The 27,053-nt window shown below is 45.6% G+C and overlaps 1 protein-coding gene across 1 annotated transcript in view; it reads left to right on the top strand.

Annotated features, from left to right (window-relative positions):
* The window catches only part of PLPP2 (phospholipid phosphatase 2), a 45,288-nt gene extending 37,735 nt beyond the window's left edge, over positions 1–7,553 (top strand). The window contains exons 2-6 of the mRNA XM_030218415.1: positions 1,789–1,940; positions 2,614–2,888; positions 4,180–4,237; positions 5,349–5,525; positions 6,729–7,553. Of these exons, the coding sequence (XP_030074275.1) occupies positions 1,789–1,940; positions 2,614–2,888; positions 4,180–4,237; positions 5,349–5,525; positions 6,729–6,860 (794 nt within the window). The 3' untranslated portion in view covers positions 6,861–7,553. The remainder of the gene's footprint in view (positions 1–1,788; positions 1,941–2,613; positions 2,889–4,179; positions 4,238–5,348; positions 5,526–6,728) is intronic.
* The last annotated feature ends 19,500 nt before the right edge of the window (positions 7,554–27,053 follow it).

The raw sequence follows: 27,053 nt of genomic DNA on the forward strand, positions 1-27,053 counted from the left end.
GGGTTTTGGAGGGCTCACACTTTCCACCACGTGTATCAGTTAGAGTGGGATATGGGCCTGGGTCCCTTTCTCTATAGTGCACTACACTGACCGCTAGTCTACTCCAGGGACCTGCTTGCTGCTCTGATAGGACTGGCTGTAACATCTGAAGCTGTCATAGAGGCTGGTATATACTGTTTCTTTCATATCTTTGGGGGGGGGGGGGGGTCAGTGACCACTGGGGGAGTAAGGGGGTTTATGCCTTAATCCCTCCAGTGGTCATTTGGGACACCTTTTTGTGACTTAGTCGTGATTGAAACAGGTCTAGACCAAAATGTCTAACGTTTAGCCCTGGACATTTTTGCTTTGTTCATTATGGCAGAAAACTGTCCAAGTTTTGGGAATGCCCAAATCCCAACACGTCCTCTTGTGATTTGGACGCACTGCATATGAACTGCATAGAAAACCATCTTAAAAATAGGTTTCAAAAATAGCAATTTGGATGTTTTGGCAAACAAAATGTCCATCTTCCGCTTTGTGCCACTTTTTAGACGTTTTTCTACTTTGAAAATGAGCCCCCAAATATTCACCCACCAGTTAGTCTGTCACTCAGTCTTCCCCCTCATCCATGGTCTCTTTTCAGATTTTCTACCTTTCCTCTCACTAGTATCTGGCACTCTCTCCTCCACACATGACTATGCAGATCCTCAGTGCTGCCCGTTGGCTTGAAGGCCCCCAATGGATGGGAGATCTGACCTTGGATCCCCTTATATTAAAACACTACAACCAGAGACAAGCGTTCCACCACTTTACCTTTCCTTTAGATCCATGTTGCTTACTCTTTCATTCTTCTACCCCCCCCCCCCCCCTTCCTTCTGGTCCTTTTTCCATGATCTATTCCTCTACCACCTTCGTTTACTCTCACACTTCTATACTGTCCTTCCATCTCTTCAACTCTACTCCTACTACTATTACTTATTTCGATAGTGCTACTAAACGTACACAGGACTGTACACAAAACACGTAAGAGAAAGTTCCTACTCCTCAGAGCTTATAATGTAGTCAAGACAGACAAATGGGACAAATAAGGAATTAGAGAGTTATTTTTTTTAGGAATGATTGAAACAACCATGGGTACTGAATAGGTAAAAAGTTAAAAGCAGCCTCAAAAAGGTGGGCTTTTAGCCTAGATTTGAATAGGGCCAGAAATGGAGCATAACATACCGATTCAGGAACTCTATTTTATGGCGCATCAAGATAAAAGGGTCAGAGTCTGTTGGCAGTGGTGAACAAGGGTACAGATAAGAATGACTTCCCAGATAGATAAGAATTGACTTCCCAGATGAACAGAGTTCCTGGAGAGAAAGGTAGGGAGAGATAAGAGAGGAGTGATACTGAGGAGCTGCAGAATGAATGCACTTGTAAGTCAGTAAGAGGAGTTTGAACTGTACACGGAAATGGATAGGGAGCCAATTAAATGACTCAAAGAGAGGGGTTATGTGAGTGTAGCAACATTGGCGGACGATAAGTCATACATCAAAATTTTGAACAGATTGAAAGAGAAAGAAATGGTTTAGTGGGAGACCTGTGAGGAGCAAGTTGCAGTAATCTAAACGTGAGGCGATGACTGTGGATAAAGGCTTTGGTAGTGTGCTCAGAAAGGAAGGGATGAATTTTGGTGATGTTGTAGAGAAAGAAACAACTCTCTCCTTCCTTCTCAAGTCTCAGGTCTCCATCTTGCCTTGAGGATAATTGTGATTGATCTCACTAGGCAATGGCTGACTGCCTCTCTATTTCTGTATCTTCCAGCATCGCTGCCCTTTGTCATCATGACCCTGGTGAACACTCCATACAAACGAGGTTTCTACTGTGATGATGAGTCCATTGGATACCCGTACAGGGAAGACACCATCACCCATGGCATGATGGCTGGTGTCACCATCTCCTGCACTGTTCTCATTGTAAGTTTTATACTGTAGACTTGCAGAGTCTGCTCTGGTTGGGGTTACCCTCTAAGGCACGGCTTCCCAACCTCAGTTTTATTCTAGGATTTCCACAAAGAATATGCATGAGATAAATCATCATTCATATTCATTATGGAGATCTTAAAAATCCAACTTGTATAAGCTTGAGTAACCCTACACTACAGTATTGTCACTTCCAGGACAGGGGCAGAAATCACCTCTTTTACACCATATGACTGCACCTGCAAAAAAAAGTGCCATTGCTCAGCTGAATCTAGTAAACCATAGTACTGTAAACCTCACCCTTGGTGAGAGAGACTGGGACTACAGACTACAGAAAGTATGAGCTCCCTGACACACAACGCACCACACCAGCCCCATTCCCTACAGCACCTTCTGGGAGAAGCTGGGATTGTAAAAGTCCCTTCCCTTCTCCCCTCTCCCCTGGCACCTCCTAACACCCAGTGATCCTGCACCATTCCAGGTAGCACCTCTGCCCCTGCTGGGAGAAACTAAGACTACAAAGATTGTGAGTTCCCTCACAGCCAGTGCTCATGCACCATTCCCTATTGCACCTTCTGCTGAAAGAGCTGTAAGAACTGTGATTTTCTATTCATGTGATGATACCTGGGCTGACAAATACTTTTTTTCTTCTCCACGATTCTCACAGATCACCACGGGGGAGGCATACCTGGTCTACACCAAACGTCTACACTCAAAGTCACAGTTCAACTGTTACCTCGCTGCTTTGTACAAGGTTGTGGGCACGTACCTATTTGGGGCAGCAATAAGCCAGTCTTTGACTGACCTAGCCAAGTACATGATTGGCCGACCACGCCCTAACTTCCTGGCTGTCTGCAACCCGGACTGGATGCGCGTGAACTGTTCGGGCTATGTGCTGGAGGACGTGTGCCAGGGAAACCCTGGAGCTGTCACAGAATCCAGGTAAGAGTATCAAAATGTCATGCATCCACTGTGTTTTATTTGAAAAATATTTTTCAAAAATTTTCCAGATTTTTCTAAACAGATATACTTTTTCATTACTTTCACAGTGACCTCAGTGATGTTCACCGCCAATACCTTATCGGTGTTTTATGGCGATGCATACAACATCAACATCTTCATAGGTCACTCCACCAAATTCTTATCTCTTATAGACAATCACTTATCATATTATTGAACTTATCTTTTGAAAGACTTATTCAGTCGGACCCAAGGGCAGTAGAACCCCTGGGTCCGACTGAATAAGTCTTTCAAAAAATAAGTTCAATAATATGATAAGTGATTGTCTGTAAGAGATAAGAATTTGGTAGAGTGACCTATGAAGATGTTGTTGATGTATGCATCGCCATAAAACACCGATAAGGTATTGGCGGTGAACATCACTGAGGTCACTGTGAAAGTAATGAAAAAGTATATCTGTTTAGAAAAATCTGGAAAATTTTTGAAAAATATTTTTCAAATAAAAGTGGATGAATGACATTTTGATGTTTTTTGAACGAGCTATATTGAAGATTGACTAGATACCACGAACTCTTATATTGGATATTGATGGTTCTGGTTTGAATACTGTGAGTTTAGCCTGATTCTGAGTACATAAGAGTAACCATACTGGGTCAGACCAGTGGTCCATCTAGCCCAGTATCCTGTTTTCCAAACAGTGGCTAAGCCAGGTCACAAGTACCTGGTAGAAACCCAAATCGTGGCAACACTCCATACTACAAATCCCAGGGCAAGCAGTTGCTTCCTATGTCTGTCTCAATAGCAGACTATGGGCTTTTCCTCCAGGAATTTGTCCTTTTTTAAACCCAGATACACTAACCACTGTTACCACCTCCTCCAGCAAAGAGTTCCAGAGCAGTGCTTTAGGATTAACAGTGCCAGCACATGTCCCTGAATGTAGACAACCCCTTCCTTGCTCTCCCCTCCAGAAATCCTAGTAGTCTGCCAGTGACATAAACTAGTGTCTGCACTGCCAGCATTAGAGCAGAGCACATGCTTAGGCTGTCCTGGGCCAGCCTTGGCATATCTGAAAAATACCACTCTTTCAGCAGCACAGTCAGCTGCCCTGGGGAATGTTGCTGTAAACTACAACCCCCTCTCACTCTCAGAAAGATTTAAAGGAAAATGAACAAAAATTCCCTGAGTGCCCTGATGAGGCAAGAGATTCAGCATTTGGGAGAAGGTGAAAGAAATGAGTCTTTACATCTGCTTATCTGATTCTGCTTTTATTCAGGTTGTCTTTCTATTCTGGACACTCCTCATTTGGGATGTATTGCATGGTCTTCTTGGCCGTAAGTATGTTTCTACTATCTTCTCACCCTATGAACACATGGTTTTCCTGCTCCCCTCTCCCCCAAGCTCCTGTCCATATCCCTGCTCCCCTCTCTCCAGACTCCTCTCTAGATCCCTGCTCCCCCTCTCCTCCAGGATCCTCTCTAGACCTCGGCTTTCCTCTCTAGCTCCCTGATCCCCCTCTCCCCCAGGCTCCTCTCCATATCCCTGCTCCCCTCTTTCCAGGCTCATCTCTAGATCCCTGCTCCCCCTCTCCTCCAGGATCCCCTCTAGACCTCTGCTTTCCTCTCTAGCTCCCTGCTCCCCCTCTCCCCCAGGCTCTTCTCCATATCTCTGCTCCCCTCTCTCCAGGCGCCTCTCTAGATCCCTGCTCCCCCTCTCCTCCAGGCTCCTCTCTAGACCTCAGCTTTCCTCTAGCTCCCTGCTCCCCCTCTCCCCCAGGCTCTTCGCCATATCTCTGCTCCCCTCTCTCCAGGCTCCTCTCTAGATCCCTGCTCCCCCTCTCCCCCAGGCTCCTCTCTAGACCTCGGCTTTCCTCTCTAGATCCCTGCTCCCCTCTCCCCCAGGATCCTCTCCATATCCCTGCTCCCCCTCACCCCAGGCTCCTCTCTAGATCCCTTCTCACCTGTCTTCCACTAATGCTGACTGATGTGTGCCCTGCGTCATTTCTATGCATAGCTTAGTAACTCATGGGGTGGTCTCTTTTAAATGTTCAGTGGTTCAAATGTACTGCCAGGCACAATGCTACTGAGTACAGCAACTCATTTTCCAGTATGATAGATTATGCCAGTCCCCTCTATAGAACTCACAGATGCCAAACTTTCTAAGTTATTGGGGTGCAAAACACAATACAAATTAACCCTCTCTGGACACAGTGAAGGTTGCTTGCTCAATATTAGGGGTGCTCAGCTGGCTCCTATGGGATTAGGATAAAGCTGTTTTTCCCTCATCCTTATGTGAAGAACATGACAGCAAAAAAAAAAAAAAAAAGACTCATTGCTGTCTCCCACATTATTATGTGGCTAGGAATGGATCCAATGTGGAACATAAGCCTTACTCAGGACATTTGTCTCCAGTAATCGCAAATAATTGTCTCTTTCTCTTCACCAGCTATATGTCCAGGCTCGTTTAAAGGGGCAGTGGGCTCGTCTGCTGCGTCCTACTATCCAGTTCTTTCTGATTTCTTTCGCTGTGTATGTGGGTTACACAAGAGTCTCCGATTACAAACACCACTGGAGTGATGTGCTGGTGGGATTCCTACAGGGAGTCCTGGTGGCAGGAATCACAGTAAGTGCTGGGGGGGGATTGCTGCAGGGAGGGTTGTGGAGACTCCGGCAGAGAGGCCCGGAATGAGAATCACAGGAAGTGCTGGAGGGACTCCTACAGGGAGATGGTGGCAGAAATCACTGGAGTGATAGGGGGATTCCTGCAGGAAGGGCTGGGCGGATTCAGGATATCTGGTGGCAGGAATCATAGAAAGTGCTAGGGGGAATTCCTGGAGAGGGGACTGATGGTAGGAATGACAGAAAATGTTGGGGGGACTCCTGCAGAGAGGTCTAGTAGCAGGAATTACAGTAAGTGCTAGGGAATAGCTGCAGAGAAGGCCTGGGGATACTCCTGCAGGGAGGCCTGGTGACAAGATTCACAGGAAGTGTAAGTGTTGGAGGGACACCTGGAGTGAGGATCACAGAAAGTGCTGGGAAGATTTCTGCAGGAAAGGCTGGGGGGGGGGGGGCTTGGAATCCTGCAGGGAGGGCTGGTGGCAGGAATCACTGGAAGTGCAAGGGGATTCCTGCAAGGAAGGCTGATGGCAGGAATCACAGTAAATGTTGAGAGAAAGAGCCCAGGACAGACACAGAGTGGTGGGGAACAAGGTTTCTAAAAATCAGGTTAAGGAATTGAGGAGAAAAAGGTGTTGATTTAAGTCTGGAGATTTGCATGCACTCTAATCAAAGTGGTGGAGAATCAAAGAGGAATAATTTGAACTGGGCGGACTGGATGAAACAATTGGTTGGGGGGGGAGGGCTAAGTTTTAAAATTTATACAGGGTTTGCAGGCCTCTGGATATTTGTACCCAGGAGCTGGCAAGCAAAAAGTCCCTGCAATTTCCCTTGGAAAATTCAAGGTCAGCCAGCAAACCAGGTATGAACTTTGTACCTTCTTTAGACACCATAAATCACAGATAAAAATGTGAACATGAAATATCCATGAGTTGTCTGCTGGCTGCACCCTCTTCCCCCTCCTGGCCCTTTACAGGTTCATATTTGTAGGGAGGAGAAGAATTAATGCCCCCACTGTTGCTCAAGTTTCTGCTTAATTACCCAGGTGCAGTCTTGTGAAAAGTGCTTGTGTAATATGCCATCATCATTCATATAGTTTTCCTGTAGTTTTTCTGCTAGTTTAAGCTTATTCTCAGTAGTACCAGCAACTCTTTCTTGGTTACTCTGTAGAGCTGGGCCAGTAAATCTGGGCTCTTAATTTTCTTCACAGGTGCGGTACATCTCAGACTTTTTTAAGGAGAGACCCTCTCTCCAGTGTCAAGGAAATGATTTGGAAAACAAACCCAGCTTACCACTCAGAGAATCTGAGGAAAACCATTTTGGCTACCTAGACACTCCATGACCCCATGTGGCTCCTGAAGACAACAGCACCACAACTGAAGACTGACCAGGCCTGCCCAGCTTTCCCTGGATTGCACTAATAGACTGGGAGTGCTGCTTCTCCACTACACCCAGGGGCAGTTGTGGAACCCAACAGAGGGGGGTGGGGGGTGGGAGCTGTCGGGGGCACTAGGCAGTGTGTCCCTCAATAGGTGTCTTGAGTCTCCCAGGAGAGTTGTCAGAAAAAAGGAGCTTTACTTTCCAAGATGCCTGTACAGGAATAATGGATGCATCTCTATGGAGAATACATAATCAATGGATTCATCTCCCAACAAGCTAATTGGGAAAAGACAATTATTATTCTGTGTGATCCACAAGCAATAAGTCCTTCACCTTGCACACTAAATGCAATACTCAGGTTGGACTGATTTCTCTCAAACTGGCACTTAACCAGCCTGACACAAGAATGAGTTTCCAGAAGACTTCTGGCTTACATGCCACCCATCACTTTGCGTGTTTCGCTGCCCCCCATTTGCTGACTTGGGTATGTCTTCCCTCTTTCTCCAAGTGTGTGTGGGTCTGCTGGTGTGTCTGCCCCACTGGACAATCACTTCAGTCAGGCAAAAGGGGCCTAACGGAGGTTTTTTTTTGCCTCTGGTAAGCATTGTGCCATGTAATATTCCTTCATAGGATGAGCCTTTTGCGTGTGGTTTTATTGGGGGGGGGGGAGGGGAGGGGTAATGATGAGCAGCTTGCAGAGTATTTTATGCTATGGTAATGGCTTTTAACCCAAACTTTGGAGCATCAGTGGATTTCCCTCTCCAAAGTCTGATGTGGACTTCACGCCCCATGCCTGAAAATCCATCACAATATTTTGGAAGAGATGAATTGTTTTCAAGGGGTGTTCTGACAGAATATGGATGTTGAACCCTCCTTTTAATCCTAAGGTATAGCAGAGACCAGTAGCCCTGTGCTTCAGATTAGGGGCTACGTCACTTTTGCACATCTCTATATTAATCTCTCCTTGGTCAAGAAGAGCTCATTGGGATATGACTAGTATCACTGGCCACCAGAAGATAAATGAGACTGAACTTGGGATTCCCACATCTGAGCTGCTTCTCTGCCTCCTCTCAGAAGGACATATACAACCTTCTTGTGACTTTCAGTTTGAACTCTTGCAGCTGTATAAGTTCCTATTAAATATATGAGAGAGTCTTTTCCTATGATGTGCATTTGATGATGGATCTGTTTTATCCTGAATTCTTTTGCATGGGCTGTAGATGTCTCCTCTAGTATATGCAGCAACCTACATCAGGCCTCTGTGGATGACTTGACCACAGAGAGACCTACTTTCCCAATAAGTGATGGGATATGTAGGGGCTTGAAGAGGCCACGTTCTCAGCTGTGTGAGGAGGAAGGGAGCTAGAGAAGACATGCAGGAGCCTGGCCTCTCCCATTTCTCACCACACAGGGAGGAAGAGAGCACAGCTGCTATTGGTCTTCAGGTGTTTCTTCCACCTGTCAGCAGGAAAGTGGAAAAATGTGGCTATTCCTGTTGGTCCAGTACAACCAGGCTACCAGCCAAGGACCCAGCAGTCTACTCTCCTTCCAACTGTGTTCAAGTTAACCCCTTGGCACCTGGAGTTGGGGTTTTCAAAAAGACAAAGTGCTCTAGAACTCACTGCCAGAGCTCTGAAAAAGCATGTGTACATTCATTATTTACCTATTTCTCTCTCTCTCTCTCTCTCTCTCTCTCTCTCTCTCTCTCTCTCGCATTCCAAGAGTCCTCTCAGCAGCCTGACTGAGACACATGTTGCCTTTCCCCTAATGATTCTTTCAAGCTGAAGGCAGCATGTGAGTCTGGGGTATCAAGGTAGTCTAGCAAACTACACCCCCACTCCCTCCTAACCAGGCACACACTGCTCCCTGTCCACATACAGTTCAGCTGCACTCGTTCTTCCCCTCAACACATGCAGAAATGCCAAGGCTCACTCATCAGGCGTGTATCATACTCTTTGAGGCCCTTCTGTCACTCATTAGATCCTCAGTGCCAGTGCACTGATTGTGATCACTGCTTTCATGAGAAGCAAGCCTAAGAGAAGAACAAACATGTGACCATCTAGTAGAAAAATCTGAGCACACTTTTCTGCAGACTGGACCGCCTCACCCTGCTCCTTCCATTTTCCCTGCACCCACAAGTACACGTACTGTAAAGACTACTGGTCTGTGTATTCTTTTAGCAACTTTCAGCACTGAAAATTTACCCATATTCCCTCCACTCTGTCTGTCTCCTTTCAGAGGCTCCAAAGAAATCATTTTGTACTGCTTGTTTCATTTGCATAGCAATAATACACTTTATACTAAGGTGCAGTAATAGATTTAGCACGCGCTAAATGATAAGATGCCCATTCAGTGGCATACCTAATTTGGGGGGTCTTTTACTGAAGATTAGCTCGAGTTATCTGCAGCAGGGCCCATAGGAATAAAATAGACCCTGCTGCAGATAACTTGAACTAATCTTTAATAAAAGACCCCCTTGGTTGCCACCCGGGACAGTTTGCTGTTGTGTGCCCCCCCATGTCACACCCCTCTGAGGCTCATCACCCCCCAAAAGCACATTACCCTCACCACCCTTCCTCCTAGCATGGGGGTGCATGGAGCAGTCATATGGCTGTTGGCCCTGGACTGGTCCCCTGCCCTGGAACAGGAAGTAACATTAGAGGGGGCAGGGGAACGGCACAGCCGAAAGACACGTGACTCCGTTCACTCCTTTGCTGCCTGCACCCGGGGCAGACCTCCCCCACCACCCTGCCCTTGGTACGCTACTGCGCCCATTGTATTCCTATGGGCATCTTATTGTTTAGTGCACAGTAAATCTGTTAGCACACCTTAGTAAAAGGACTCCTTAATTTTTCTAAATTTCTAACCTGGATGCACCATCTGAAAAATCACACTCTTTGGGATGGTTCACCCTTTGATACAGAAGCATTCATAAGTGCTGCTCTACTGCAGAACAGATATAGCCCGTGCAGCAGCAGCAGCACAAGATATACAATAAGGGGCGTAGCCAGACACCCAATTTTGGGTGGGCCTGGGCCCAAGTTGGGTGGGCAGAAGAACCTCACCCCGTCCCACAGGTGATTTGGTCTCTCCTTCTCTCACCTGCATGCCATATGGTCTCTCAAACATCCCCCCTCTCCCGTATACCTTTTAAATAGCAGATTTTCTCCAGCAGTGAGCAGCAACTAATACACACTGCTCATGTTGGCCCCACACCCTTCCCTCTGATGCAACTTCCTGTTTCCGCTTAGGCAGAAATACATCAGAGGGAAGGCTGTGGGGCCGGTGCGAGCAGTATGTATGCCACTGCTCACTGCAGGCGAAGATCTGCTACTTACAAGGTATGCAGGAGGGACACTTGTTGAGAGTTTTCGGCTGGTGGGGCATCATAGGTATGCTGCTACTGGGTGGGCCTGAACCCAAAGGATGGGCCCACCCAAGCCCGCCCTTGGCTACGACACACACACACTCTCACACTCACACTCTTTGTTGCCCATCAGAGCCATCTTCTAAGGCAGTGTTTCCCAAGTCGGTCTTGGAGTATCCCCATGCCAGTCAGGTTTTCAGGATATCCATAATGAATATGCATGAAAGAGATTTGCATACAATGGAGGCAGTCTCTGCAAATCAATCTCATGCATGTTCATTGTGGATAGCTATCTTCAAAGCCTGACTGGCAACAGGGTACTCCAGGACTGATTGTTCCAAGGTCTCTCCAACAGGGGCCAGACGGTTTTTGATTGGGGTGAGGGGGATGCTGAGGCAAAATTTAAAGAAAGCTTTAAAATTAAGTAGAGCCCTAGCTTTGAGCCTCAAGCTCACACAAGGCAGCCAGAAGATACAATGTGCAGGGAGAGGCCTGATCTTGAGCAGGCCGGCTTCCCTTTGAGACACTAATCAACCTCCTTTCTTTTTGTCTTTCGAGACCTCAAGCCACCTCTTCTTCCAGCAGCCCCTCTACCCTCCCCTATTCAGTCTGAGCGGCAGCCAAACCCTGTAGCAACTCATTTAAAAAGCAGAGCAATTTTCATCAACTTGTACAGCACCATATTAGGAGGAGGAGAGGAGAAGCCTTTACTTGTACAAAGGGAAGCAGGCAAGCTGGGCAGGGAATAACAGGAAGAGGCTTGGCTTTTGGGGGGAGGGCGGAGGATAAGAATTAGTGCCCAGACATGCAATCAGCTATTTGAGAAGTAATAATCCAAAAATCTGACTAGTGTCTTACCTTTCTTTGCAACTACAAAGAAAACTTTAGAACTTGGCCCACTTTCTCCTAAAATGTTTACAAGAACTTGCTAGACTGCATATTCACAATAAAATATTAGGGAAGGAGTGTGATTACTCTGTTGCTTGAAGGCAGTTTGTTCTTTATCTCTCTCTTTCTTCCTTTTGTGGGTGTGAATATACAATATACAAATTCTCACCTGTGCACCATGATTTGTGAACACAGTTTCCTAGGGTGAAAAATCATCTTCCTCAAGTCCCCTCTTTGGCTGTAGATGTGTGTGTGATACTCGCATTGGGGTGGGGTAAAACTATGATGACAATCAGCACAGCAACATCCCAGCCTCAATCGCCCTAGAATCCTAAAGGCAGGAAAGCCTGAGCAAAAGCTGTAAGGAGGAGATCCAACAGAGCCTGACGAACAATAGAAAGAGATCAGTGTTAGTGAGGGATCAGACTTGCATTCATTTGAGAACTGGAGATGTCAGTCCACCACCAGCTTCTCCAACAAGCTGATTCTCAAAATCTATCGCTGGCGGTAAGACCAGTTAGCATGGGAATAGTGCGCATATAAATCTGACAGGGAAACAGAAGAACAGTACCCCTTGTAGGCACACAGAGGAAACGGTCACAACAAGGGTGACAAAAGAAAGGGCAGCAGGCGATGTCCAAACAAACACCTTTATTAAGCATCCAGGACTCAATACGAGTCGTGTTTCGGGCTGCAAGGGCCTTCTTCAGGAGTCTAGAAACATATATATGCAGATTAAGAATACAAAATATGAATAAAATAATATTTAAAATGACACAGTATAGATACACAAAATTGGATAAATGACATATATTGTTGACATAAATATATGTAAACATAACCAAAATAAAACAGTCTGATACAATGATGGTAAATAAATGTACCTTTGTAATTATATGTAAATGTGGCTTAAGAATATAAAAACAAATGTAGATTATAAACATTACACCATATTTAAGTATATACAATAAATTAAATTGAACACAAGTATACGAAACAACAAATGCAAGTATATAAAATAAGAATGATGGTCCAGAGAAATACCTTTTGGATGTATGTTGATGTCAAGCTAAATGCAATGTAATACTGGTAATGTTCAGTTTCTCAAGGGGGGGGGGGGAGTTTATACATTAAAAAATTGCACAGTACTTGTTGTGACTGTTTCGCATAGAAATCCGAGGCAGGGGCGGACTGACCATTCGGGCAACCAGGCAGTAGCCCAGGGCAGTTGGAAGCCCAGTATTCCTCCACCCCCACCCCGTGTCTGTGATTCCCCCTCTACCCTTTCATGCTCTGGCATCTCCAAACTCCAAATCTACCCCCCCCCCCCCCCCCCGCCGTGTACCTCAAAGCATCCTCTTATCTAGGCAGGGGCACTGGCAGCTTCATAGGCCATCTACTGCTAATGCCGAAACTTCTCTGCCATGGCCCACCCCCTTCTGACATAACTTCCTGCTTCCGTAAGAGTGTGCCACAGCAGAGAAGTTCCAGCGTCAGTGGAAGACAGCCTATGCAGGACCGCTGAGAGGAGGGGCAGGGGGGACAAAATTCCCCAGGTCCGGGCCTCCAAGGGAGGCCGGCGCCGGGGTCTCTCTCCTGCTCCCAGGCCGCCAGCGCTGCAGTCCCCAGTCTCACCTGCCTGCCCTCGGCTCCGTCGATAGCCCCCCTCTGTCCGCCACCGTGACCGGGGCCCCCTGCATTCAAATTGGCAGCACCTCACCTCCGTGTGAAGGCGGCAGCTTGCCTCCCTCACTGTGCCCCGCCCTCAAAGAAACAGGAAGTGATGAGGGCGGGACACAGGGAAGGCCCAAAGGGAGGCGATCTGCTGCTTTCACATGGAAGTGAGGCACTGCTGATTTGAATGCAGGGTGCCCGGTCCCGGTGGCAGATGGAGGGGGGCTATCGGAGCCAAGAGCGGGCAGGTGAGTCCGGGGACTGTAGCGCCAGCAGCCTGGGAGCAGGAGAGGGAGGCGACAGTGGTAGGGATTCGGGGGGGGCGGCCTTGCCCTGGGCCCAGCTCAATCTCTCGGCGGCCCTGAGCCTATGAAGCTGCCAATGCCCCTGCAAGGAAAAAAAGGGTGCTTTCAAAGTTTGAGGTACATGGGGGAGGGGGATCAGAGACAGGAGAGATGCTGGAACGTGGGCATGGGAGGGCAGGCCCTGGGAATGGAGGAGAAAGAGGGAAAGTTGTTGGCCTGGAGAAACTGCTGTTGGATCCAGTTTGAAGGGAGAGGGAAAGAGGTGCTGGACCCTAGAGAAGCAGGGGACAGAGATGTTGGATCCAGAGGGGAAGATGGTGGACGGGGGGAGGGGCATAGGTGGTGGAGTCAAAGGTGCAGAGATGGTGGCTGGGGGGGGGGGAGAGGGGGTAAAGATGGTAGACTAGGGAGAAGAGAGGAAGGGAGGGCGGAAAAGATGGTGGACCTGAGGGGAGGAGGGAAAGAGATGGATCCAGGAAGGGAGAAAGAGAGAGAGTTATTGCATTTGAGGGGATGGAAGGAGAGAGAGATGTTGGAATTGGTGAGGGGTGGGAGAGAGAGGTGAGAGGCGGAGGGGAGGGAGACAGAGGGAGAGATGTGGGACATGGAGGCAGAGGGGAGGTTTAGTATTATTTTACAATGTGCTTGGTAGTGGAGAGATGTTGTCATTGCTCAGATGACATGAGAATCTTTTTTTTTTTTTATGTGACTTTCATGAAAACATTTCTTCGTTGTGATCTGCATCTGTTGCTGGGGGGAGGGGGGAGTTGGATTTTTGTGAATGAGGAGCATGTTACAGTTAACAGATAAAGGACTGTGAGGGTCATGTATGCAATGTCACATATGTGAGCATCATCTGTCAGGTGTATTTCAACCGAAAAAATGTTGAGAACAACTGTCCCAGGAACATTTAGAAAGCAAAACATGCAGATCACGCCAAAATGTAGACCCCAGATGCACTGCTAGAATGATTTAATGTCTTTGTATATTTCTACATTAGGGGTTTGTCTAAAGTGAGTTAAGAAATATTATGTCAAGCAAAACAGTGAAAATGACTCAAAAAGCGGACGATGCTCCAGATAAAAATAACTGTTTATTGAAGGATGAACAAGACTTGACATAGCTGTGTTTTGGCCTATGAGGCCTGCATCAGGAGTCCCATCGCTTCCTACTTCCAGCCATTGGCTTCACTGACCAGAAGGAGACCCTCTACAGCTGCCTCCTTCTCCGAAAAGCCGATAAACCAGTTACAACAGAAGCCGAACCAGTAACCTCTATCGGATAGGATGTTTGGGGGGGGGGGGGGAGCCCATGACCCTTAATGCCTGGGGGCCCAGATTCCTGTCAGTCCACCCCTGCTCAGAGGGCTTTAGCACAGGAAACAACATCCACGGCAGAGATGGCCGCAAATTGTATTTAAATGTAGTCATAACATGCTAATTACATCATTTGCTGTGCCTTCCCAATGCTCGGAGAACAAACAAACCCTGCTCATACCACTGGAAAAATAACGCAGCTCAGAGCTGGCGATGGAAGGTTTGACGAGAGGATTTCTTTTGATGTCCAGTTTAAAATCTGCAAGTTTTGATTTCTTTTGGAACTGGAAAAAAGCCCGTGCAAGCCTGTATGCAAGTCCGTGCAAGCCTGTGCGCAAGTCCAGGCAAACCTGAAAGTGAAAGCACACATTGGGGTCTATTTTCTATGCTCAATTATAAGCCTTCCAAGTAAAACAACATTTTGAAAAGCTGATAGTTAAGGGCACAGAAGAGCAGCGCCAGTGTGTGCTGGATGGTTGGGTTTGCTGCCTGGCGCATGCTCACAAGAACGGCGCTTACCGTGAAACTTTTCTGCGCACATACCAAGCACGTTCCTCAGACCAAGCCCTGTGCCAAACTGCAGTAAAGAGGAGGCCTTTGTGCCAGACAATAACACCTGCGCCCTGGCCTAGCTGTTCAATATGAAGGTATCCTGAGGCTTGTAATGCTGTAGGAAAACAAATGTCAGACTTGGCCCAGTGCATCTCTGATGGCATGTTTGGTATCTTCATGCTATACTCCAGTGTTGGGATTCTGTTTGAGAGGCTTTCCTGCTTCATCTGTTAGGTGGCATAAGAGTAAAGGTGTTTCTTCCCTTACACAGAGTGGGATGCTTCCAAATACTGATGCCAGAACATTTTCTTAGAGCCTGAAAACCAACCTGCACTCCAGATCTTATAGCAGACACCTCCTATCCTTTAAAGGGACTTCATGTCCTCTTTTCAGCCAGAAATGGGGTCCCAGCATGGAGGTGTGAGCCTGAGGACTTTAAGCAAGTCACCTCCCAGTGCAAAAACAAAGATCTTAAGTTCTCTGGAGAAAGGGCATTGTACCATGTGACTCATCTGTACATTTTTGTGTACTCTGATAATGCAACATCCACATTTTAAATATTTTTATTATGTTATAAGACAAAAGTGCTCACATAAGAAATGGGTACAAAGAAACAAACATATCTATGTCAGTGAGATGTTGATAACAGAAGACTCCCTGACTTTATGAACATTTTGTTCACTCAAGAATTTGGCTTTAGTTTCTTTTTGCAGTCTACAAGACAGTAACGCACAAATATTTTTTTTAATACATAAAGAAGGCATAAAATGAAGGCAGTGATCTCTGAGGATAAGCAACATGTGGAAACTGTAAGCCACAAAGAATACATGACCTGCAGAGAGTTAGGAAGACTAAACCTAGTGACAAACAGCACTACAACACCACTTCAGTGAAAGGTTTAAAAATCTAAACTAGTGAAGCTTCTTTAAGCCCAGGAAGGCACAGAGCACTGTAAGGGAGCTGTCAGAGGCTGAGTTGATTAAAGCCTCTACTGTTGCAGCTGCCCCCCCCCCCTCCCAGAATCTGGAAACATCTGGGCAGCTGCTGAAAAGAGGTTGATTTCCAGAGAAGTTTCTGCAGACAAGGATTTCCTCTGCTGGAAATAATTGACAGCTTCATGTGTCTTGGCAGACAAAAACACAAGAGTAGGACTGAGGATTAGAGGGAGAGGTAACTGAGAGAGGGGGTATAAGAAAAAGCCCAGAGTCAACCTGTGCTCTCAATCCTGCACTGCCATATCGTTGCAGTTTTCCAGGTGTATTTTGCTGTGTTGTGTTGTATTGGGATGTATTATGTTTTGCTTTTCTGTTCTGCATTGTTGTAGTACTCGTTTTGTTCTGTTGTCCTTTGTATTGTGTTGTGATGTTTTGTGTCAGGTTTTCAGGATACTTTAAATGAATATGCATGACAGAGATTTGCATGGCGACCAGTTTGCTGTGTTGTGTCAGGTTATTCTATTGTGTGCTAGGTTAGTTTAAAGGCAGTGCAAGGGCATGAAACTTCAGTTTTGCAGTCCCTCTCAATTAACTTTTAGCAACCCCCCCTCCATTCCAACCCATCTTCACCCCATCACCATTCCTCCCAGAACAATCCTAGAGAGAATATTTAGACATCATACTTTATACTTGTAAAACAATGTTTCATATCTTTTGCATAATAAGGGCAATTTCCATTGTATTTTTGGTCTGACAGTCTCCTGCTCAGTCAGAACTGGGACTCATATCTAGTACAATGAGTCGTCATTTGCAAATAGGGATTGTTTTCTTCTGTGTTTATAGTTTTCTCTAGCCCAGCAGTGCTATCCTTGGCTGAGAGTCAATCTAGAATCCTGCCACTAGGGGTCAGCCATTTACAAAGGCAGATGGGTTATTTGAAAACTGATTCTTCCTGCACTAATGAGACGTTTAGTTTCTATGCTGTCACAAACTGGGGGTTTTTTTTACAGCAGCTGGTGCCCTAGGCAACAGCCTAATTTGCCTCATATTTAGGCTGGCTCTGGTTGGTGTTGTATGCTGTGTATTGCTGTACTGGTATATGGTTTGCGGTGTTGCATGCAGGGGCGGACTGACAGTGATCTGGGCCCTCGGGCAAGAAGGGTCAAAAGCCCCTATCTGTCAAAGATGATTATGTCAGAGGCTAGGGGAGTGGGCCCCCTACTGATGTGGGCCATATTGTCCCAACTGTCAGTTTGCCCTTTTTTTTGTTTGTTTTGCAATGTGTTGTATTGCTATGTGCTTTGATGGATACAGTGGCATGGGGTGGGCTAAGAGTGTTGTGATTAGAAGTGATTTTGGAAGCTATAAAGGTACTGGAGAGAAGACAGCCCAAGGTCTGGAATGTTTGTTCCCCCCTCCCCTTTTATTGTGGCAATGAAGATGGAGGGGGTGGGTGATTGCTTTCTCCTGGTTTCTTGCTGCCAGGCTCAGAGGGTCCCAGGTTTCCTCACTCTCTTGCTGCTTTGTCTCTGTTTCTTTCCCCTGCATGTAGGACAGATCCAAGCTTACTGCTACCATGGATGCAACACATCTGAAAGTACCAGTCCCTCCCCAGATATTTCCCCCCCCCCCCCCGGCAACCTTTTCCTGTACAGCAGCACTGGGGGGAGGGGGGTAGTGGCTGCAGCCTGGCATGATGGAGCACAAAGAAGCAAAGAACCTGGACAATATACAATCTTCATTCCCTTCGACCTTCATGATGCCTGACAAACACCTACCTCATTCGACCACAATACAACCTTGTATTTGTTATCAACTGACTGGAGAACGCCTTTACGGTAATATGTAAGCCACATTGAGCCTGCAAATTGGGGTACAACTGTAATAAAAAAATAAAAAAATAATAATAGCAGAGCACTTAGGCTGGTCATCGCAAAGGAGGGTGCAGAGCTCTATTTATCAAAATGTTCATCTCCTTTCCTTGAGCCTTCCACACCCTATCACAGCACTGATAGTGGGGGCTGAGCTGAGTGCCTTAGGCATATTGTTCAGAAAAAAATTTAAAATGACAGAAGCCTCTCCAGTCCAGCCATTGCAAGCAGACTTTGGCCCAGGTGTGCTCTTAGGCATCCAGTTTGGTTGATGGTTAAGATTCCCTCAATCCTGGGGGCTGAGATCACTGCCTCTGCAGCAGGCACAGCGCTTGCTGGCCCAAAGAGCTGGTGTCCACAATCAAACCTAAGTATCTAGCACAGCAGCACACAGTGGTACTGCTAAGCTATCAGCCTTTCCCCAAGAGTTCTACTGCAGGCTCTGTCCACACTTGTCAGTGAAGCTCTCATTTATAAGACTACTCCTCATCTCTCTGCTACCTGATGATCCTCTGTATGGAATGAGTAGGGAGCAGCTGTGAAGGATGGGTTGGCAACCAGCCCAAAATTTGCAGCTTTTCATTTTTAATCTTCATTAAAATGCTACAAGGAGGACTGGCCTACTGAAACAGTGGCAGTGCACATGTGTGGAAGACCATAGGTCCAGCTCCCAGGCCAAATCTCTACTCCCCAGGCTAACCAATGCTGAGGATGCTGCACAGGCTACACTCATAACAGATGGCAGGAAGGAATCTCAGCCATTACTCCATGCTGACCCCTAATGGCTGGATTCCAGATCAAGGCACAGTCATTGATTCTCAGCCAAGGACTATCACTGCCATGACTGGGCTAGAGAAAGCTATAAACACAGGAGAAAACAAATGCCTATTTCCAAAGACGACTCATGGCATTAGAGCTGAGCCCCAGTTCTGAATGAGCAGGAAACTGACAGACCAAAAATACAATTTAAAAAATGTCTAAAACACACATTTGGCTGTCGGTGTGGGCACATTTCCCTGACACACATCTCAGCTGTCACTTGCCATGAGATCAGTCCAGTTCAGTGCCTAACATTTATCCTGAAAATACATGCTAGGCAGAAGGCTAGTGTGGTAATGGCCAAGCAATGCCCCTTGTAACTGAACTCGCATAAGACCGAGTTTGCTGTAGGCAGACAATGCCTTCCTTCTGTGGATATGAAGAACTGTCCCATGGAATAACAGTACAAGCTGGAAAAGCATTCCTTGGACCTTAGCCAGAGCTTCACATCTGCAAAATGAGATTCCTGCTGTGCTGTTTTCCAGTAAAACAGCAGCTTTCCCCTTGCCATCAGATGGCAGTGTGAGAGCAGTTTTTTTTCCTGCTGCTGGGCAGGAGACTTCACTTCTCCATAACACAAGTGAGTTCCTGTGTTCAGTGCACCTGCCTGCACTGCAGTGACTGGTACCATGGAGTGTGCCTGGGCTGGGTGTTCAGCTCTGCCTGATTCAGGTGAGGACCCTGCAGAAAGGAAGTAAACCACCCTGGCAGCACAACAAATAAGTACAAGGTCCAATGGCCTTCATTTTTATCCTGCACACCACTATGCCATCCAAACTGCTAGGAGTCCTGATCGAGTGATGACATTTCCAGATGTTGTACAATCACTAATACTGATTCTTCACACATCTATTGAATCTCTTGATAATGTTTAAAAGACCAAACAAGAGTGCTCATGGCCCCTAATGCAAACAGGTCATACCAGAACATGACTTGACATTTCAAAGTCTCCAAGACCAATCTGACCACAAGCCCTCCGTATACACATTACACGTGCACTCTTAACCCTGCCGAAGCCAGCCACGTGAACTTCCTCACAGCAGAGCCTGCATTGGCACCATGAATAACCCCACAGGAGAGCCAGTTGAGAGCTCTGTCTGTGATGAATTACTCCCTTTAAGGGCTGCTGCGAGTCTCTCTGCAGTGTTATATGGAGATACATCACACAAGAGTTTGCAAAGCTTGTACCTTCAGTTTCTCTGCTGAAGCTTCACTGTTAACTGATGCAGAGTACAGCAACCCTGGTATAATCAGCAATTCAAATTATCCCAATGGTTCCCAAACATGGTCCTGGAGGCCCCCAAGCCAAGGTTTTCAGGATACCTATAATGAATATTCATGAGAGAAATTTGCGTTCGGTGGAGGTAGTGCATGCAAATCTCTATCATGAATATTTCTTGTGGGTATCCTGAAAACCTGACTGGCTGGGGTGCCTCCAGAATTATCCTAAATGAAGAGCTCCAGCTCCGGTTCTATACCCAGCTTCTATTTAAAGTAACAAACCCAAAACAAGGATAAAAACAACATGAAGTGTACAGAGAAAGATATCAAGAGCAATGTCCACTATGGTGCCAGCAGCTGTCCTGCCTCTAGAGTCACCACCTCATCTCATCTTGGGTCATCAGAAGATGCTGATCCAGTCCAGGTCTTATCCTATTCAATGCCTGATATTGTGGTTTTGGTTTCACTAGGAAAAATAGAAATTACAATTCAGTGCATGAAATAGAGCAGACCTAGGGCTTAATCAGCTTGTGCAGGTTAACCTGAGTGAGGTGGTGATCCTATGGGGAGAGGATAGTGGAATGTGAACCTGAATTTCTAGCACTGCAGTCCAATTGCTGGGGTCACAAGGTCTCCCAGTATACCATTGTATAACTGATTTTGCTTCCTGGTATTCACTGTGGTCCAGAGCAGAAAAAGTAAGTCCCACTGGGCCAGGCACCATGAAGCTCTGTCTAAGTGTCATCACTTACTCAACTTGCCAAGGAGCCCTTTCTTGTGCTGCCTCACTTGTTACCCCAAAATGAGCCCTGACTGAAGCCCAACTATAAAAGAGCAGCAAGGATCCTTCCCACAGAGAAATATTGTGTAAGTTTTTTTGCATTGATATACTTCTTTAGTTATTAAACCATTTTAAGCTCACTGCCTTCATCACTGCCAATTCTCATGTTGGCAACAGCATCAACAGTGACATCACACATGGATTCCAATTGCCTCATGAAATGTTTGTGACATAGTTGATGTGGTCCATGAACCAATCAGACCTAATGGTGTGTAAAGCCACTGGTAATTTTTCTGTATATCCCCATGGCTGCAGAATAGTGAGTTACAAGATTTTAAGAATCAGCAATACCATGTTTAAGTGAAACGGGACACTTTTTCAGTGTTATACAAGTCACACCTTTGAGTTCAGAAGCCCTCTACCTGTACAGGTAAAAGCCTAGTGAAAATGGTCCCTGTATAATGTGATATATAGTCCTGGCTTGTATTAAAGGGAGAGGTCACCCCTGGAATCCTACTGTGCAAACCTCTCATATCAGCTGGGGGTCTCTACCCCCAAATGCAGGGAGCAGGGCTCTTGTCAGGCTCCACTCCACACTTAGGCCTGGCCAGTCACCTAAAGATGTCAGTATAGCAGGCCATCTCCACCCTGGGCAGCTCCCAAACTCTTCCCTCCTCAGGCTAAGGGACCAGACAGAGTTGTTAATTTCTTGGTTTTGTCCCTCAGTCTGTTTATTCTTCAATAGCATAGGGGTAGAGGAAGAGGAATAACATAGGCAGTTGAAGGACAGAGAGAAGAGGGTCAGACTCCCAAGGCTAACCCCCACCTCCCCTCCTACACATACACACACTCACACATCATAATGAGACAGACTATTGGGATCAAAGTCAGACCACTGTTTTCTTTGAGAATATGCAGACCCAGGCATTACCCTATGCATGGGACCTTCCTCCTCCACTCTCCTTCCTTTCCATCTGGAATGACAGTTAAAGCTGGCTACTAACCCAGCATGGCTAATCCTTGGCTCCCTAGGGTCTCAAAACTGTTAAAGGTCCTCACATCCCACCCCTGGACACCTCTACCATCCCAGAGACATCCAAGGGATGACCATCAAACATCACTACTGCACTCTTACAGTACCAGTGGCACTCCTGGTTAAGCATCTATCTTTAATTCACCATATTTTTCTCTCCCACTGGCTCAGGTTTTTTGCCCCTGCTCTGACAAGTAACAACTTTCAAACAAACTACGATACAAACTATTTTTTGCACAATGCAGAATAATCTACTCATCACTTTTGCACCTCCCTGGGAGGATGGTTGGGGATCACCTTGGATAGGCAACCAGCTACCAAACTCTGTCACATTCATAGTTGACCCACTCTCTCATGCTTCTTTATTACCTCCCCCACCTGATCAATGAGCACAGGATTCAAATCCATCCCCACTCACTGCCATTTGAGCTCCATGTCCTCCTTTAACCCCCCCCCCCCAAGTGCCCCTCCCCACAATCTCCAGGCAAAGGGGGGCTCCCCCTCGGTCACATTAGTTTTAGGTTTATTCATATATACTGCCTTTAATCAGAAACATCAAAAGTGTTGTTTACAAGCTTAAAAAGGCAAATATAAAATAAAATCAGAAAATAAGTATAGAAAAGACCATTAAAAATACTCCAATTAAGACAATAAATCAAATCAAGTCTAAGAACATAAGCGTTACCATACTGGGACGGAACGAAGGTCAATTACGCCCAGCATCTTGTTTCCAAAAGTGGCCAATGCAGCTTACAAGTACCTGGCAAGATCCCAAAACAGTACAATACATTTTATGCTGCTTATCCTAGAAATAAGCAGTGGATCGACTTGGGGAAAATCAAATAATGGCTTACAGACTTTTCTTTTGGACATTATCCAAACCTTTTTTAAACCCCACAAAGCTAACTGCTTTCACCACATTCTCTGACAACGAATTCCACAGTTTAATTACATGTTGAGTGAAGAAATATTTTCTCCAATTTGTTTTAAATTCACTACTTTGTAGCTTCATTGCGTACCCCCTAGTACTAGTATTTTTGGAAAGAACAAACAATTCACGTCTATCAGTTCCACTCCACTCATTATTTTATGACCTCTATCATATCTCCCCCTCAGTCATCTTTTCTCTAGCTGCTTTAGTCTTTCCTCATAGGGAAATCATCCCATCCCCATTATCATTCTCCTCGCCCTTCTCTGTACCTTTTCTAATCCCACTATATATTTTTTTGAGACACAGTGACCAGAATTGCAAACTATTGCAGGTTCGGTCACACCACAGAGCAATACAAAGGCATTATAATGTTCTCATTTTTGTTTTCCAATCCTTTCCTAATAATAGCTAACATTCTATTTGCTTTCCTAGCCGCTGCAGCACACTGAGCAGAGGGTTTCAACCAGTGGTGTGCTGAAGCCGGCTCGCACCGGCTCGCAAGAGCCGGTTGTTAACTTTGCTCGGCTCTTGCGAGCCGGTTGTTGAATTGCGTGAGCCGGCTCTCTTCCTCCCTCCCAATCCGGTCCCTTACATCAGCGACTTCATGAATTCTTCAGGGTCGCTGCAAGCGCTCACTCTCCCACGCTGGCGCTGCAGGTTCGCATTTAAAAAATGGCCGCCAAGACTTCCAGAGGCGGCCTCGCGAGACTTCTGCCGAAGTCTTGGAGGCCGCCCTTGTAAGTCTCGGCAGCCATTTTGAATCATGAACCTGCAGCACCAGCGGGGGAGAGTCAGCGCTTGCAGCGACCCCGAAGAATTCGTGGTCGCTGACGTAAGGGACCGGATCCGGAGGGAGGGAGTTGAATTCGCCGAACTCGGGAGGGGGTGGCAGGGGAGAGAAGGGAGTCGCTGGGCATTTGTGAATGGAGGGGAGGGGAGAGAAGAGTCGCTATAGGTGCATGCAGGGCAGGGGAGAGGAGGGTCACTGCTGGACATAGGTGGATGGAGGGCAGGGGCGAGGAGGGTCACTGCTGGAAATGGGTGCATGCAGGGCAGGGGACAGGAGGATCGCTGAGTATAGGTGCAGGCAGGGCAGGGGACAGGAGGGTCACTGGACATGGGTGGATGGACAGCAGGGGAGAGGAGGGGAGAGAAGAGTGAGGAAGGAGATGAGATGAGGGAAAAGGAAGAGAGGAGAAAAACTGCACATGGATGAAGAAAATAGGCAGAAGCTGAGGACCAGAAAGGAAGAAAGAAAGAAATGGAAAGGAAGCCCTGGAAGCGGAGTTAAGAGGACAGATAGCAGCAGAATCGGATACTGGGCCAGCATGATCAGAAAAACAGTCACCAGACAACAAAGGTAGAAAAAAAAAATCATTTTATTTTCATTATAGTGATTGGAATATGTTCACTTTGAAAATCAGGTGCTCAACATTAAAAGTTTATATTTATTTACTTATTTATGGCATTTTATCCCACATTAAACATGAATTAGATTGGAACCTGGGATCATTTAATTTTTTTTTCCTGGAGAGAGTAATGCATTGCCCCCACCCCCCCGGCTATAGCCAGCTCTGCAATTTTGGGGGGGCGCCGAGGTGGACCGGGGAGAGAGCCTGTTGTTAAAAATTTACCAGCACACCACTGGTTTCAACGTATCATCAACAATGACACCTAGATCACTTTCCTGGTCAGTGACTCCTAATGTGGAACCTTGTATCACATAGTTTGGGTTCCTCTTTCCCACATGCATCACTTTGTACTTGCTCACATTAAACGTCATCTGCCATTTGGATGCCCAATCTCCCAGTCTCATAAGGTCCTCTTGTAATTTTTCACAATCCTCTTGTGATGTAACAACTTTGAATAACTTTGTGTCGTCTGCAAATTTAATTACCTCACTAGTTACTCCCATTTCTAGATCATTTATAAATATGTTTAAAAAGCAGTGGTCCCAGCACAGACCCCTGCAGAATCCCACTATCTACCCTTCTCCATTGAGAATACTGACCATTTAACCCTACTCTCTGTTTTCTATCTTTTAAACAGTTTTTAATCCACAGTATAACATTACATCCTATCCCATTGGCAACCTACAGATATTAGCAAATATATTTTTTCTGCTGACACTTCAAGCAAACTCTTATCCCAGATCCCTTTCTCAATGGTCATATGCAGTTCCTACAGGAAAACCAGACCTTTTACTGCATTATTTACTCTTTTTATTCATATTCTGTCAATCAACAATGTGGGTAGATTCCAATAAAAAATTGATAGTTAATATCCACATAAACAATCAACATTCTCAACATATAACCCAATCTTGTCTCAATTAAGACAACCCCTGATTATGAATTCCTTAAAAATATCAATCATATATGTTTATATGTGTGCATATGTACCAACTTTATCAAATCAATATATATATATATATAAAACATATAATTGGAAAAGATAAATTATGGACTAATGGTGAACTTTATAGTGAAATTATAACTGCTTTATGGAAAATGTCTCCCTATATTAAAAACTATAAAGGAAATACTCAACTACAGCTGGCCATATGTGCTTGGCCAGCCTTCCCTCTCTCTTATCTTTGGTTGGGCAGAAGGTAATAACTTACAGCACCAATGTACAGAGCACTGCACAATAATTCACCTGGCTGTGAACTAACCAGTTTCAGCAGCCAAGTAAGGTTTGGTTTTATTCCCAGTCACTTGTTTTCTTTGAGAAAATTACTACTTCTCGAACAGTAATACCAGAATATCCCCACCTCTGCCCTCTCAAGCTCCCTCATTGCTGAAGCTGTGTGAGACAAAGGTTGGTCAGGCCATGGCCCTAGTGGCCCACATCATTCTCCTGCCCACACTCATAGGGATTCCCCCTCTCACTCCAACTGGAATGGGGAAAATAAAGCAACTTTTAAAAGTTTCCAGATTGAGATCTTTCAGAAAATCATTGTCACCTGTAATATAGTTCACAATTTTATTTAACATACCACAAATAAAATAAATTAAGCAGTTTACAATTCATAAAATTATGAGAGTAGAAATTGGGAAGGTGGAAAGGGCAAATAGGATTACATAGGGAAGTCAATATCAATCTAAACAGGAAAAAATTACATTTAATCAAGGGAAGGGATAAAAAAAAGTGAGAAAGGGTATGAAAAAAGGACAATGAAAAGGGGAACTTTTGCTGCAACAGGGTAGCAAAGGGACAAACATCATGTGGTTTTAAGAAGAAATGCTTTAGATAAAAAAAAAAAGTGGGCTTTAAGGACAGCTTTAAACCTTAAGAATGAAAGTTCTGTTGGCAAGCAGAGAGGAATATTATTCCAAAGGGTAGGAGAAATGACTGAAAAGGATGACGTTCTAGCAGCGTGTGAGTGCATTTGGTGGTAGGAAGATACTACTAGAAAGAGCTGCTGCTGGAAAGAATGGAGAATATGGGGTCGGAGAATACAGAATGAGGTATTTGAATAAGAAAAGGGGAAGAGTGGAGATCTTGGAAGGTTATAATGGTCTTGAAAATGATCGGTATCGTATTGTATACTTTGCCAAAGCTGCCACCAGATCATAGGAGTGGGCAGAAATGGTAAATCAGTTTTCTATCCTGCTATTATCTCACAGTTCTAAGCGGGTTACAATTTATAAGAGACCAGTTTCATTAAACTGGGAAGAAGAATGGTTAATAATAGATTCAACAATTGGGGGAAAATATATATTTAACTAGAATGAAGTACAGTTAATGAAAGATTCATCAGCATTTAGGATGGGATACATATTTCTGAAACAAAGTTTTAATATTTTCCTAAAATCGATGTAAGACTGAGAAGACTGAAAAATAGATGTAATCATAATCCATAGTCTTGCCGCTTGAAATGGCAGCTCTTACATGAATGAGAAGTAAGAATCACAGTCTGATGGAGGTTGAATAAGGCTCTCACACACCTGCAGCAGGCACCATTTCTTACCATGGCTCAGGCCAGAATACATTCAGGTGACCAGGCCCACAGCTGGAAATGGTTCTAGTGCTGATGCAAGACTGCTTCCTTACCGCTGGACCCTGCACATTCTCTTCCCTTGGAAAGCTATTTCCCTTTATCCTGGAGGAAACTAGAAAGGAAATGCCTCAGTAGTGACCTTTACCCTGGGTAAAACAGTTCTGTGGAGCCCTTTAATTTTGAAAGTTTGATATGTCTGATTTCACTTTCTCTTTGCTCTACTGATGGAATGAATGTCAAAGTATCTTAATCCAAGATGCTCGTATACCAGAGTGTGGGGTCTGAGGCTGCTACTGAATGCCTCTTGTTTGAACCAGGCAAACGCATGGGAAATTCAGGCTGAACAGCAGGAAACAGGCAGGGGGCTCGGCACCAAGAAACCCCATAGGCACCTGAGCAAACAGGAGCCTTCGTTTCCTGAAGAAGCAGTCCTTCAGTGTGTAAATGGGGGGGGGGGGG

Source organism: Microcaecilia unicolor, chromosome 11, assembly GCF_901765095.1.
Source record: "Microcaecilia unicolor chromosome 11, aMicUni1.1, whole genome shotgun sequence".
NCBI lineage: Eukaryota > Metazoa > Chordata > Amphibia > Gymnophiona > Siphonopidae > Microcaecilia > Microcaecilia unicolor.